Here is a 15,516-nt window from a genome sequence, read left to right as displayed (position 1 = left end):
GGATGGCGGTAAACATGCGTTTTGATTAGATTAAATTTTTTATTTAAAATAAAATATTGTACATTTTCTTAAGCAATATGAAAAATGGGGGTTTTTTTCAATCCTGATCCCCTTCCTCCAGTTCATCAAAGTCCTTAACGTTCACGTCTGCATCCTCGCCGTACTGCAAGATATTGTCAATTTGCAGGAGAAGATCGCCCACGCTCTCCTCGTCCTGGGAATCCAACGGGAAAAATCTCACCAAACTGTAAGTAAATAATAAACATCAATATTTCTAATTTTTGAACGTCAGAAAAATAACCGATTTTGACAAGTGGCAACGCCACCGCATAGCTCGCAACCCTCGTATCCCACACAAAAGCATTTTTCGACGCGTCGCAAAAGAAAATGTGCTTGTGCAATTGAAATCGAGTGAAAAAAACCAAAAATAAACTTCATTAGTGCATCAAACTGCAATAAATCAGTGCGTTTCCGGTAAATGGCCGGCGTTTGCAAAAAGGCGCGCAAATAGTGAGCTGACGAAATACCACCAAAAATCCCAACCAACAAATCCCAGCAGCCAGCCACTAAAAAAATCGCCTAATTTACGATACAAAACACTTTTCGAGGGCAAATCGAAAAACGCTGAATTCCGGGCTCGGGCCAAACAGCGCACCAATTCAAAAATGGAGACGCCCGTCGAGGAGCACGGCATGGACCTGTCCAAGGTGTCCGTGGTGCGCTCCGCCAAGGGCGTGGATATGCTCTGCGTGGACGACTATCTGTACCACTTCGATCGCATCGGGCGGAACAACACCTACCGATGGCTGTGCAACAGGCGCAAGGACAAGTCCACTCCCTGCAAGTCCCGCATCTGCACCATGCTGCCCGATCCGCTGGACAAGACGCGCCACGTCGTCGTGGACGTCGTTCTGGCCCACATCCACCCGCGCTGCAGCGATCACGAGGTCAACAAGGTGGCCCAGCGCAAGCGGCTCTCCGTAATGATGATGAACGACGCATACAGCACCACCCAGCCGAAGAGAGCACGCCTGTACGAGCGCGCCAACGCCGGCATGAATCCGCCGGAGTTCATCTACGGAAGCATCGACAACTCCACCGTGGAGGCCTCGTTCCAGTTGGACTTTGAGGTACGGCCCCAGGCCAACTGTACGGCCCATGCCCCTGAATACTGAACTGAACTATTTATTTAGAATCTATCTGCTTCTCTTTTTCAGAAAGAGCATTGATATTAATATTGATTCATATTTCGGTAACCAGCGCTACTTTTAAAATGTTAATTTGCTCACTTTAGTAATGAGAAATGTTTTCCCGCCAATTTGGTTTTTTGTTTTTATTTTCCTATTTGCAAATCCAACGGCTAGACCGTTAGAAGGACAATAAATACCAAAGCGTAATCAGTTATGATTCAAAAAATACCATATATCTCCACACCGAAACTAAATGTTAGGGATTTTTTTAAAAAATGGAACCAATCATTTTTATAACATGACCGATACTAAATAAATTTAAATAGGATTCCCATGAAGTAGAGATTTTAGTTCATAAACAATATTACAGCACAAAATTAACTAACATGGAATCTTTTTCCGCAGGACAAGGACCGTGTGTACATGCTACGGCGCCGCGATGGCCGCGTGATGGTCTGCATCGATGGGCATCTGTACTACCTGGCCGGGAAGTCCTACAAGGGCGACATATTCCGATGGACCTGTGTGCGCAAGCGTGACATTGAGTGCACGGCCAGGATCTGCACGGAGGCGACTTTGGCGGGAGCACATCGCCTGCATGCCGTCGACACGGATGCGCACATTCATCCGCACTACTCGGCCGCCAAGCTCATGCACATGTTTTCGAAGCACCAAATCGTGTTGGTGGAGGACGAAAATACCTCGGATGTGCTGGCAGAGTGCCCCAATCTCGAGTACTTCGATCCGGAAAACACCTTCGACACAGCTCAGCGGGGCGATGACTTGGAATCCATAATAATCGAGGAGTGCGAGGATAACTACGATATATACATGAGAACGGACGGGAGCCAAGGTGAAGGGATTCAAGGCAACGAAGAGATCGAGAGCCAGGAAGGGGACGACGAGTCTTCGCTGCTGGACCCGAAAATACACCACAGCTCCAAGTGGCCAGCGGCATTCGACGTAATTGCCAACTATCTGCCGCCGCCGAGCCACAACCCGCTCACGGAGACCGACTTGACCAAGTTCACATTTCTTCCCTCGGCCAAGGGTCGTAAGGTGCTGTGCTTGAGTCAGCATCTGTTCCACTTCGACTCCCAAAGCAGGTCCAACGGCCACATGTTCTTCACATGCATAAACCGACGCGACAAGGCCAACACTTGTCACGTCCGCATTACCCTAGACCCGGTTGAAAACGGACCAGTAGTGCTTCGTATCAATGGGGAGCACACGCACAATCCAGATATAAAAGAAATTGCTCGCCGGCTTAAGCAGCAGGCCAAGCTGGATCAGGACAATGCGCACAAGCTGCAAAAGATCGAGCACGCTGAAGAGATTAGTTTCGAAAGCGACGAGGGTTCGGCCAGCCAGGGAGGCGATACCTTCGAGGCGGAGAACAGCGTCGACGAAAGCTACGAACCCATTGACACGCGTAATGTGGTAATGAAGAAGGTGATTAGCATCGATGGCGCCATCAAAATGGAACCAGAATCGAAAGCGAACATGATAGTGCAGTACCTTAAGGACGGAGCGAACAACATAAGCGCCAAGATCGAGATACTGCCCGACGCACTAGATGAGCTCGAACCACACGCTGCTTATGCATCCACGCCTTTGCCGAAGGTTCGGCAGCCGCAGATCACGAATATACGTAGACGACGCGATGTAGCAGAGCCAGCGAAGGGCGTCCAGCCGGACATGGACCTCTCAAAGATTTGTACCCTCAGATCTGCCAAGGGGCACGAACTGCTGTGCGTCGATGGCTATATATACCATGCCAAGAACCGTGGCGTCATCTCGCGCAACTATTGGGTGTGCATCAAAAGCCGCGATCCGGACATCAATTGCAAGAGCCGCATCTCGACGGCCACCCAAAAGGATGGCTCTATTCGTGTGCTCCGTGTTTACAACAGTCACAGCCATCCTTTCAGCGAGGACGACATCAAGCGGAGGCTATACAACGAGATCAACAAGAAGAATAACAAGAACCTAAAGTTTCGGCCGCTGCACTTCATCGGCAAATCGTTGGATCAGATTCAGCAGGAGTACGGTGATTTGGCCATCGAGCGCCTGAATGTGTCTAACATCAGCAGCGACATTGTGGTTCACAAGAAGCCTCGAATTAGCGGCAGTAATAACAGCAGATCCGTGTCCCAAAGAGCGGATTCTCACCATGAGGACGATGATGTTGTTATCGTGGAGGAAGAGTACCAGGAGCAAGAGGAAGGCGTCGAAATGACCATGGAAGGCGATCAACAATACGTGGATGTGGACAACACAGATGGCATCATTGAGGTTGTCGAGGAAGTAGCCGATGAAATGGAAGGCTACGGCTCTATTGTGTATGTATACCAAACCGTAAGAAAGAATTAAGGTTCATAAACATAGCAATTTTCCCCAAAAGAAACATAACATTATTTTTTAAAAAACATACGTGCATGAATAAAAACAATAGGATAGAACTTTTGGCACACTTAGAATACCTCGATTCACAAATGCTAGTAAATGTGGCCAAATCATCTTATGTGCTCAAAATGCGACATTATAAAGAACTTGTGACCTTTAAGGGTCGACAAATCAGGCAGAGTATTTGTGAACCTATGTCAGCATAATGTCTTTCAAACGCAAAACTAGTTTTGAATATCATTGAAATGAACACCTGCAATATCTGGCAAGTTGATTCAGCACATCAGTATGGTTTGAAAGCTGCTCGAGAGTACAACATTAATTTTGGGTCAGTTATCATTTAGTATTTTAAATATTTCTTAAAAAACCCAGAAATTCTTTGACAGAATTTTTGCTATAGACTGAAACAGCATCAATAATTAAACTAAAAATAGATATATAGTATATAGACACGAGGCAAATTGCTTTCACTTTTAAGCTACAAGCAAACCGGTCGAACAAGTGACAAATACACAAAACTAACGATCGTTTTGTACCCACAGACCCATATACACCATGAAACTCTACGCCGTATCCGATGGGCCGCCTTCCCTGGCCGTTCGCATGTGCCTGAAGGCCTTGGATATACAATATCAACTCATCAACGTGGACTTTTGCGCCATGGAACATCGCTCTGAGGAGTACTCGAAGGTATGTGCATATGGAGCCCTGACTTTGATTTTTAAGCCATTAAAATTGAAAATGCATTGCAGATTAATCCGCAAAAGGAGATCCCCGTGCTAGACGACGACGGTTTCTATCTATCGGAGAGCATTGCCATTATGCAATACCTCTGCGACAAGTACGCGCCGGATTCAACGCTGTATCCGCAGGACGTCAATGTCAGAGCAGTGATCAATCAGCGGCTATGCTTTAACATGGGATTCTACTACGCCCCCATATCCGCCCACAGCATGGCGCCCATTTTCTTCGACTACAAACGTACGCCCATGTCGCTGAAGAAGGTGCAGAACGCACTTGAGGTGTTCGAAACCTATTTGGAGCGACTGGGCACTAAGTACGCGGCAGGCGACAACATAACCATTGCAGACTTCGCTCTCATTTCGGCCACGATCTGCTTGGAGGCAATTAACTTTGACTTGCAGCAGTATCCGTTGGTGAACAAGTGGTACGAAACCTTCAAGGCGGAATACCCGCAGCTGTGGGAGATCGCCAACAGCGGCATGCAGGAGATAAGTGCGTTTGAGCAGAACCCACCGGATCTGTCGCACATGGAGCACCCATTCCATCCGACGCGCAAGTCTAAGGGCCTGAAGTAGTAGATTGTAGTTTTAAGACTAGGACCCTGCCAGCAAGGGAAGTGAAAACGTTCTCCTTTTAATTCTTGTGAAATATTCGATATATATATGAATATATATTTATATAATTTTATATTAATATAATACTAATAACATAATTATATAATAATATATAATTATAGCTTGTTTTGCTTTCCAAATTGACATGAACATAATAAAAATAAGAATAAGGGTAAAACGAATGGTTCCCAGAAATGTAAGAAAATGTAAGAATAGTATTAAAAATGTGCCCTCAAAATTTTCTGCGATTGAAATTGCAAGACGAACTGGAGGTCAAGCTTAAATTTTTTTTCAACAGAATGCATATTTCTATTATTTTTGTCTTATTAGAAAATATTATCATATTCTGCTAACAATTTGAAGTTGTTTTATGGCAAGAAACTCTTTAATCAACCTTGTTTATTATTATAAGAACTATTCAACCTGTTTTTATCATTTAAAATAAAACGTTTAGGTAAAACCAAAAATGCGTTTCATTTAAAATGATTTAATTGAAAAATCTGCGGATAAAAAACCCACGGATTTTAATAAAACCATGATGTTGGTAATATAAGAGGACTAAATCGGAAATATTAACAACCACGAACTAGTCGACATTTTTGTACAACAATACATACAAAAGTCTCTCTTTAATAAAATGTAGCTTTTTTAAGAATTCTAACAAAACATTTTAGACTCTGTAATTTCACTAAAATGTGCACCAAAACTTCACTCCGCTACCACCGATTTAAGTATCAATTAATTATAATTGATCAGCTCACCTGAAATCCTCAATCAGCGCGCCAATAGCCTGCGTAAGTTTTGCGTATTTCTCACCAAAACCAGTCCCGATGGTCAGCTCCCCCATCAGACTGTGGGCATCCGGTTCCAGGTACATCTCCAGCTGCTTCCGCGCATCGCTGCTCAGCAGATCCACTTTGGTCAGCACGTTGACGTGCGGCTGCTCCATGTTGGCCATCACACTGAGTGCGGCCATGGTGCCGGAAATGAACTTAGCGCCGTCCACCATGAACTGCGAGTCCAAGCAGAAGACGACGCATGTGCGGAAGTTCCAGGACTCGAGCAGTTCCACCAGCTGCCTGCCCATCTTCAGGTGAGTGAACAGCTCGATCTGGCCGGGCATGTCGAACAGGATGTAGTCATCGTCCGGCTCGCCCACCATCAGCTCGTTCTCGCCGCCGCAGAGCTGATCCTTCAGCCATTCCTGGTTCTCGATCAAGAACTCCAGGCAGAAGATGAGGCCGCCGTTCGGTCCGTAGTGCAGCTCCTCGTCCTCCATGGCATCGTCCAGGTGGATCAGATCGCGAATGTCGGTCAGCGGGTTGTAGGTGAAGTGCTCCGCCGCCGGATCGAGGTTCACCACCTGGATATTTCTCTTGCAGTCCATCGCATATTGCTGCATTAAGCTGCAGTACGTCGACTGGGGAGGATTTTGTGTGTTAGAATAATGGAACGCACCGGCTGCCGTTTTTGCGGACATACCTTGCCACTGCCTGCCGGGCCCACAATTATTTGGGCGAACCGCATGATAATGAAGTCGTCAGTGATAAGTTACTTTCAGTACTTAAAATCCTCAACAAAACAAATTCTAATGCGAAACATAGCGTGCGCCAGCTGTAGTGCTGCACAACGTATAAACTTAGCACCATTAACATTCGCCTCGAATAGGTTGGCAGCACTACATGTGGCCCGCCAAGAATCCAAAATTCAAACAGCATTATTTACGCGAAAAGTATGCTCAACCTTATACAATGAAATCACACAGTAAATAGAAAGAATCATAAGGAAGCAGCTCCATTTAAGTTTGTTTGTAAGCTCTTGTTTATTTAGATTTATTGTCCTTTAAATATGCCTGAAACAATCATTTCTATATTATTGAAAACAAAATAAAATACTTGGAACTTCTTTAAAAACAATAATCACACATTTTTGTAATTCTAAAACAGATGATCATACTATGATTTGATGATTCAATTAAATTTATTGCTCCGAAAAAATTATGAGTTATAAAAGATAAAGGTCCGAAAACTTAGCAAGCAGAGAGAGCACCGAGACTATAAAAGGGGCAGACCATACAATTCCACTGTTTTTATTTTGAAATTATTGCTGTTGAAGTACTCAAGCATGGCACCCTGTTCGGAAAAGGTTCGCTAATAAATCTTTAATAAATTAAATAAATAAAACTATTACAAAACTACAGCAAAGTTATGCGGAACTAATGGAGAACATGAAACTGTGCGAGGCGGAAAGGATATACGCGCTATCGAATAGTGTCGGAAGAATACTGGATGACGCGGAGGCCCGAAAGGTCCTAAGGCACTTCATGATGAGCGAAAAGAAGTCCATGCAGTGCGTGGACGTCTATGAGAAGTGCGCCGAGTTTCTTGGGAAGCACCCGAAGTACGAGTCCTGCGACATTAAGGTGCTGGCCCGACTGGGTTTGCCCTCCCATCTGGAACAGCGTCTATGTTATCGATTAAACAATGGTGATCCCATTTCCATCTGCCTCTGCCTTAAAAACATCCAGGAGGAATGTCTCAGTGAGGTGGCCGAGTCCTTTAACGACTTCAAGGAATCTATCACAAAAACACGGATGAATCTTAAACATAAGCAACTAGGATAAGTAAAGAAGAAACATGATATTATATGATATTAAAAACATAAACATTTTTAAACTATCGTTTTTGACTTTTCAACATACTTTAATAAAAGAAATGTTGATAAAAAAAAGCGCATACATTTATTTCATATTAGTAATCAACATTTACTTACCAAATATATTTAAAAACACTGGTAGTTCATTGAAAAAGTTGATATGGTCACAATATAATATAAGATAATAATAAACGAGTTGCAGATACGGCAAAAGGAATGCGACTGTTTCCGAGGTTGCTCATTTCCGTCACGACTTTCTGACGTTTTTAAATCACAATTTATTATAGAAAACGAAAAAGTTCTATTATTCAGAATAGTAAAATATTTATTGCAGAACCGAATTTTACGAAGGCTGAGTAGGCTTGGTAAAAATTATTAAAAATAAGTGTTTTTTAGTTGAGAATAGCAGCTTTGATCGGTTTGTGGTCGCTACAGGGGGCGTGGCATTAAACTCCACAAGTTTAGGGTTAGTAGAATAATCATAGCTAAGTATCAGCCTTTTAGAGTTAAAAACTACACGTTCACACCTGTTTTACATACTTTTTAAGTGTAAAAAAGTACCCATTATGATAAATCAATCAGTTACTTTTGAAGTGAGCAAAAAAAAAGTGTAGTGGTTCATGACACCTTGGCTTGATTTTCAATTTCTCAAGTACATAACTGAAACGGATAATTCTAGGAATTTTCGAAGATAACAATTCACATTTTTAAGACTTTAGAAGCTTTCCCCTTTTTGCACGGGCGTTTTTAAATCTCTATCCATTCATATTGTTTACTAATAAAGTCACAACGATATTGCTTATCTTTAAAGCCCGATTCAGCATCATGGTGACATTTGTTTTGGCCACTCACCCCTTGTGAGCAACTTATCAGATTTTGATAACGCGGCACAGCTGTCGCCGCCGACGGTAAATTAAATCTCTGACCACAACAACCCAAACGGAGCGCGTACATTTACATACGATCGAATTGATATATCAACTCGGATCGACTGCCAATCGCAGGTTCAATCACGTCATCGCTGAAACACCCCTGCCACGAGCTAATCCTAATTGCAGATAAACATCTCGATTGCTCGGCCAAACGGACAACATCTGCCCGTCGCGAACATTTGACAGTCGTAATGATGTTTTAAATGGCACGCTCGCACCGCCAAGTAATCGCTTAAAAATAATAATTTCCCATTTTTTAACGAAATTCCATTCGGCGTGTGGGCATGCATGTCAAAAGACCGGAAATAATTTTCTAGTCGCAGTGCCCTGTAAACTGCAGAGTACACTTGAAAAAATGATTTAGCTATTAATGGAAAATGCTAGAATATTTGAAATAATAGGGAACGAATAAACTAATAGAAAATAAAAAAACAATAGCAATCTGTTGTAGGCCTCTTATATGTGTGCAAAATATTGATATTTTTCAGAGACTTTTATAAGCAATTTTATCGTAAAATACAATTATATTTGTATCGAAATACTGATAAGGAAACTTGAATTTGCCAAAGTTTTTTTTTGCTGAAGCTAAACAATAACGTAGTACTTTTTCTGAGTGTACTGGTTTCACCCACCCCCACGGGCGAGAATAAACTGCACTTGTACTTTGTGATATTTGTCTGTTCGGCGGTTGCCCCTCTTTTTTAATGATATCGGGAATCGCGGGGTGCAGAGGCCACGAGGACAACGAGGACAACGAGGACAACCAGGACCAGGTGTTCGATGCACACTCGTGCTGATAACTATATAATTTATCCTCAAATTGTTCCTTTTGCCCTCGGCGCTTGAACTGCAATTAGATTTAGTTGCTGTAGATTGGGTAGATTTGTGTGAAATGTTTATTCGATTTAAACTAAACCACTATGTATAACATTTAGATATTAGCGAACTTAGAGCAATTAAATACCACAGAACATGTTTTCTTCATATAATTATTAAGTTGGTTAATATGTGTTAGATGCCGTGACTAGCAAGGCTTGACTAGTAGGATTTCCAATGAATCTCATTCTCAGTGACTCGTTTCAGGACTTTGCCACGCCAGCGGCGAGTCCTGCGAGACTCACATGCCACTGCCGCTGCTGAAGATGCTGGCCGCAGCTCCAGGATCCGACATATCCGCACCACTTCCGCTGAAGTCGTCGCTGCTCTGGTTGCTGTTTTGATTCTGATTCGAGTTGCTGTTGTTGTACAGCGGCAGGGGCTGCGAGTGGGGTCCCCGTGGATCCTCCGGTGTCCAGGTCCTGGCGTACAGCTTACTGCCCGGATATCGGTCACCCTTGCGGTACCAGGACAATGAGTGCGCCACGCCGCCAGCTGCAATTGGTAGGTAAATCGTGGTTAGCAAACATTGCGCTCTATCGAATACGTATAAAAATAAGCTAAAAAACACATAGTTTAGAATGCCAGTTTTTGTATCTTTTAAATGTTTGCAGCTCCATAGTTGGTTTTTTCTTATTCTTTTTAGGCAGCAGTTCGTACTCTCAGAGCAGAAACCGTTCTCAACGATCTTGATTTAAGAATTTCGATCTCAAAATCTAGCCAAGATCGAATCATGCTCAGCATACTGAGAGCGAGATCGAATCATTCGCAGATTCTCTCTCATCCCGTTAGTCTCTCTCTTTCATTTTTTCAGGCTTCCTCTCACGTCTGAAAATATCAACATTGAGATCGTTTTCGTCTCGAAATCAAGAAGGTTTCTTCTCATGCTCATTATAACGAGAATAACGATCTCGTTATTTTTCGTTCTCCATTTTTCTGGATGTAAATTACGCCTATGAAAGTTAAAAAATTAGACTTTGGAGACCAACACATGTCTTATAAAGTTGGTATTACGATACTCGAACTAAGTTATTCAACTTTAATTGCTATCTTTTCAGCACTTCAGCACTAATTCAATGCCTTTAAATCAACTCATAAGATAAATTTGCTATTGTGTTTGCTGCTGCTATGGCCATTTTCAACTTATAGCTATTATCAATGTTATCAGTGGTCCACAAACTGCAAGCACTCCCCTTGTGAAAGTCAAGCGCCGCCCAAACAATTAAAACTGTTGCCAAAAACTGAGCAAATGCCATTAGCGACCGCATTACGGGTCCATCATCGAGGCAGGGCAAACAAATATACGGAAAAGGGTTGATTCCCGGGTTTGCCCCGCTTGTTGTTGCAGCTGCCACCCCGCTGCGCCCCGCCATTTGCCTTGGACAAATAAACGCACAGCGAAGACCTAGCCGGAATCCTTATCCTCCACCCTCCTCCTGCTCCTGCTCCTGCGGCCACATCCAATCAGAACCAACATACCACCCAGTCGGGCAATTTGTAGCTCTCGCTGTTTTCGAGTGCCGCATGCGGGTGTTGCTCAAATATGCATGCCCCGGCCACTTCCGGCGCAGTTTCCGCATCTTTGCAAGTTGGTGTGAACATATGCCAGGCGCGTGGCGAAAATCCCCAACTCCTCGGCCTCCTCCGCCTCCTGCCAGCCATTTAAGTGGGCGTATCGTGGAGATGGCGTTGTGGTGCCTTCTCCCTCCGCCTGCAAAACTTTCGTTGGATTTCTTTCTGTCTCTCTGTGTTTTTCTGCAACATTTTTAATGCCCGTTAAGCATGAAAACGCTTTCGCCATCGGCATGGCCATCTCCCCGCTTCCCCCTCCTGACCCGGTCGCCCACCATTTGGCCTTTAAGGGGGACGCCGACAGCGCCATCTGCTGGAGTGTAACGAATTTCCCACGCTATGATTATGTCGATTGGGCATTGTTGTTACTCTTATTGTTACTATTTGGTTCGGCTCGCATCGACTGGGTCCCGCCCACCCCCGATGGGACTCCCTTGTCAGGGGGTTGAGGAGCTGGAATCGGGCAAGGTGTATGGTATATGGTATGGTGTGGAATGGTGTGCATGCGGCACTTTATCAGGTAGACACAAATTACACATCAGAGCTTGCATGTTCATTTTGTCAGGATCAAATCGAAAATACTGATAAATGCGAGTAGGACCTCCTACCTAATAATAAATATAACTATAAGAAGGTTACCTATTTAATCTAACCATTTTTAAGGAACTTAAACCAACTATGTGACTTGGCGAAATAACTTGGAAGATACTTTTAGAAATTATTATAATTTCAGCACCTGTGGGGTTTATAAGCCCAATGAATAGCTTTCTCTGTTGTAAAATTATTGGAGAATAGTATGGTATCATCTATTTAAATACCATAATTTAGAAAAAAAATAACACTTCACCCCATTTTTAATTATCCCATATATTTGAATTCCCATAGCTGTAAATTGTAATACAAATCACCTTACTGATGGGATTCTCTACATTCTAAAACCAGTTCGAATTCAACTTTAACCAGTTCAAATTCATGTTGTGACATGGATGAATAAAAAAATTGTTTAAAAAAAACAGTGACATTTTTTAAGGACTATACATAACACTCAATAAGCAACGTCACCCCTTTCTCATCCCAAAACCCCAAATCGACACCCTTTCGGTTTTCCAAGTGGTCCGTCTATTAGCTATGCAGATGCCTTCCAAGGATCGCAAAGCCCAGGATCTGGCTGGCTGCAGTGTCATACATTTTGAATAGGAAAATTATTAACCAAAAAACCGTGACCAAAGCAACTTTTATGAGCAGGAACACCCTAATCCTGGCCATTGTATCCAGGGTGCCAGGCCACATCCACATCCACATCCGTACTCGCACATCCTCGATGATCGATGCGACGGCAATGAGCAAAACAATTTTCCTCGACTGGCAGTCACGCAAAGCCCGCAATGCGAACCCAGAACCCCGCGCGAAAAGTGTGAAAATTCTAATTAGTTACACTTAGGCAGACACGGCAGACCCAAATTCGTTGGCAGGATGCAGCCCAGCATCCCCCGTCATGAGTCCTATTCATGGCGACTCGCTACCATTCCAGCGATAACCTTTGAATGAGGCCAGTGCTCCTGATGAATTATGTTATTAAATGTGTACCAGGTCTGCTGACCATCCGCCCACCTAAACGCTACATGGCATTTGATTGATTGACAACTCACTGCGATCCTTGAGGATAATTTTCTTCGGCGGCTCCTTCTGGTAGTTACGCTGCAGACTTAGGCCCGGCTCGTTGCCGTTCTTATCCTTCTTGACCATCTCGCTGAGGAAGGTTATGTAGCTTATGGCCAGCTTGAGGGTGTCCACCTGCGGAGAACCCGAATTAAAGTGGTTACGTCAAGGGTATTAAAGTCTATAGTTCTATGAATTGTGTTAAGTTCTAAGACTATGAATAAAACAACACCTTCTGATGTTCCATATCAGGAATATACGATTTTAGGAATGTACTATAGATGGGTACTTACCTTGCTTAGTCGCTTCTCGTAGGGCAGCGTGGGAATGTGGGTGCGCAGGCCCTCGAACGCCTCGTTGATGCTCTGCATCCGGCGGCGCTCGCGGAGATTGGCCGCCTGCCGCTGCTGGGCCATTTGGGAGGCGCACTTCAAGCGCCGGGGCTTGTGACTCCTCCGGCTAAATAAGGAGAAGCTGCAGTGGATTAGCTAGGCTCCATGACCCAAGCCAACGTCATGCTTACGTCTTCTCGGTGTTCTCCTGGTCGCTGTTGAACCCACTGCTATAGGCATCGTCCTCGTCATCGCTCTCCGAGCTGTGCTCGTCCCCGAAAAAGTAGTCGGAGCTGGAGGTGGAGGCGTTGGTGGCCTGCGATCCCTCGAAGAAGTGGCGCGCCATCGTGGCCTCCAAGTCGAAATTGTCCATGGAAAACATGGTAAATCTGTTGCGCTTCTGTTTGTCTGCCTAATTGCCAGCTAAGTGCATAACGGTAAAGCTAACACTTCCGATCCGCTGATTGGCGACGCGTGACCAGCACGTGCCACAAGGTTCGAGATTCTGGAGGGGGTGTAGCAGGCTGAACAAGTGAAACGCGTGTTCTTCGTCCTTGACTTTTGCCTCTCTGCGAAAGAGTATTTAATATTTCGGGGTGTTACTTCCTCTTGCTGAACTTATTCAGTTGCTGATATATCGGTAATAAACATGTTCAACACACATTTGATTAGATAAGATAGGATTTTGTGGCTAATAGATATAAAATGTATCATTTACATGGATATGAATGTAATTTACTATCGAGTTGGTAAACAGTATAAAAGAAGATAAGATATAAATGATGTGCTACAATTTCAGATACTTGGTAATCTGTCTGATTACCAAAATCCTATAAGTTTCAATAAATATATTTAAATAAAGCTGCAATTCAAGCCAAAATTTTGTTCAATAGCTTATTGAGATCAATTTAAAACTGATACCCTTTTATTTCGGCTTTTATTGTATATTCCAATGCGTTTTTATATTTATTAACTTATTATCACAAAAACGATAAATTTCCATTAAAAATGTTATAATTCGAACATGTTTTTAAAGCCCTTTTTGATTTTTTTACTTACCTAAAGCCTCAGGAGTTTTCAGGAGTTATAATCCTCTGACTAGACTTGTTTCCAATAAATCCTAAGATTTCTCAACTTCTACGAAATGGTTCACTACAGTAAACTTTCGAATTGCACATCACCTAAGCAGTAAACACTCCGCACTCGCGAACCAATTATAATATAGTAATTTCCCAGTGGCCAACACCCCAGTAATCCTTATAGATGCAACCGTACCGCGCACTCTGACATCGAAACGCGCCGTGTTGCGAACTCTCTGACTGCCGGGAAGCGAATGCCTGAGCCTGGAACTTCCACAGGACCTGTCTGATAAGAATGGTGCGCCGAGGGGTGGAAGTGTGCTATCCTGCAATGGCGGTGCCACATCAAAAGATACAGCCAAAGGGGCGGCGCCGAAGCTGCCAAGTTTCCACCAATCACAGAGCTCGTCGAGCTGAAAGTTTTCGCCGCGCAGGGTTGCATTTCGGGGTGTGATAAGCTTATTAAGTTTGTCCAGGGGCTGGGGTTAGGTGGAGACTTTGATTTTCAGGCCGTGCTCTAGGCCACATTCACATTGTGAGCGCATTCAATTGTTTTTTGATTCGAGCGCTCGTTTATCTGTTTAAGCGGAATTATTGCCCAAGTGCTTGACAATGGAAGGTGTTGATGTTTGATGTAGTAGACAAGTGTTTCCCCGGGAGGCGGAGGTGCACCAAAGGGGTTGGGCCGGCAGCTGCACACGTTCCGCAGTGATGTGCGGGAATAAGGATCACGCTTGTGCGCTGTTCCCATGGCCTGGATTACTTGGTACCACTCCTAAGTCTAATTAATGATTTGTTTCAACCAAGAGGAGCTCAGCAAATATGGTAAAAAATACACTGAATAGTTGGCTCCATATGGAACTGCCGGCGGAATTTGTCAACCAGCATAATTTTTAAGCATTAGCAGAGTACAAATTCAAATATTTGCACTGTCTAGGATTTAAAAATGCCTCCTCTTTGCCTTTTTTTCGAAACAACTCCATTAAAAGCCGATTGCACTATGTACTGCATATTTTTCGGGGCTCAACAGAGACAAGGGTGTCAAAATATTATACACTCGACGAAAAAAATGTACACCAATTGATACAAAAATTATCTTGAAATTTTATAGCATTCGTTTTTGATATATTGTAAACATTTTATAATATTTTGTGCTTTTTTAAATTATGTTTTTTAAACTATTTTGAGTCTTCATCTAGTAATCTTATTTAGGATCCATCGACGAGTTGGTTACGCTATGTCCGTCTCGGGGTAATTAACGGGTATCTGATAGTCGATGGAATCAACCGTTGCGTTCTATGTTGCTTTGAACAGTCTTTTAGACTAAGATGAAGTGTCTTTTCAACGCATTTCTTTTTAACAAACATTTTAATTTATTTTTTTTCTGTGTATCCCCGAGTATCCTGCCATCCCCCGATGCGCTGCCGTGCTCATCCTCGTCCTGCTTCTCGGTGAAA

General features: G+C 43.5%; 4 protein-coding genes across 6 annotated transcripts; 2 read left to right on the top strand and 2 right to left on the bottom strand.

Moving 5' to 3' along the window:
- Window positions 1-19: 19 nt before the first annotated feature.
- LOC117146094 (GPN-loop GTPase 3) lies at window positions 20-6,579 on the bottom strand. The gene is made up of 3 exons (XM_033312066.1): window positions 6,437-6,579; window positions 5,716-6,374; window positions 20-245 (listed from the first exon to the last, which is right to left on the bottom strand). Exons 1-3 carry the CDS (start codon window positions 6,479-6,481, stop codon window positions 98-100), a joined length of 852 nt encoding a protein of 283 aa, XP_033167957.1. The 5' UTR covers window positions 6,482-6,579; the 3' UTR covers window positions 20-97.
- On the top strand, window positions 335-5,421 carry LOC117146092 (glutathione S-transferase 1-1). Of its 2 annotated transcripts, XM_033312062.1 has the most exons (4): window positions 335-1,130; window positions 1,596-3,532; window positions 4,139-4,286; window positions 4,349-5,421. In XM_033312062.1, the coding sequence occupies exons 1-4, from the start codon at window positions 666-668 to the stop codon at window positions 4,913-4,915; spliced, it is 3,117 nt and encodes a 1,038-aa protein (XP_033167953.1). In that variant the 5' UTR covers window positions 335-665; the 3' UTR covers window positions 4,916-5,421. The 2 variants fall into 2 exon arrangements, with proteins under 2 accessions (XP_033167953.1, XP_033167954.1); XM_033312063.1 differs by lacking the exons at window positions 335-1,130; window positions 1,596-3,532 and adding an exon at window positions 3,822-3,924.
- Window positions 6,580-7,076: 497 nt separating the features above from the next.
- Window positions 7,077-7,584, top strand: LOC117144862. Its single transcript, XM_033310266.1, has 2 exons — window positions 7,077-7,099; window positions 7,155-7,584. The coding sequence occupies exons 1-2, from the start codon at window positions 7,079-7,081 to the stop codon at window positions 7,575-7,577; spliced, it is 444 nt and encodes a 147-aa protein (XP_033166157.1). The 5' UTR covers window positions 7,077-7,078; the 3' UTR covers window positions 7,578-7,584.
- Window positions 7,585-9,445: 1,861 nt separating this feature from the next.
- LOC117143795 (pancreas transcription factor 1 subunit alpha) lies at window positions 9,446-14,303 on the bottom strand. Of its 2 annotated transcripts, none has more exons than XM_033308638.1 (5): window positions 14,040-14,303; window positions 13,172-13,549; window positions 12,942-13,122; window positions 12,639-12,783; window positions 9,446-9,912 (listed from the first exon to the last, which is right to left on the bottom strand). In XM_033308638.1, exons 2-5 carry the CDS (start codon window positions 13,360-13,362, stop codon window positions 9,659-9,661), a joined length of 771 nt encoding a protein of 256 aa, XP_033164529.1. In that variant the 5' UTR covers window positions 13,363-13,549; window positions 14,040-14,303; the 3' UTR covers window positions 9,446-9,658. The 2 variants fall into 2 exon arrangements, with proteins under 2 accessions (XP_033164529.1, XP_033164530.1); XM_033308639.1 differs by having other exon boundaries at window positions 12,942-13,107.
- Between the last annotated feature and the right edge of the window lie 1,213 nt (window positions 14,304-15,516).

This window comes from Drosophila mauritiana, chromosome 3R (assembly GCF_004382145.1).
Source record: "Drosophila mauritiana strain mau12 chromosome 3R, ASM438214v1, whole genome shotgun sequence".
In the NCBI taxonomy this organism is placed as follows: Eukaryota; Metazoa; Arthropoda; class Insecta; order Diptera; family Drosophilidae; genus Drosophila; species Drosophila mauritiana.
Note: the sequence above shows the minus strand (reverse complement) of the source record. Positions and strands in the feature narration are given on the sequence as shown.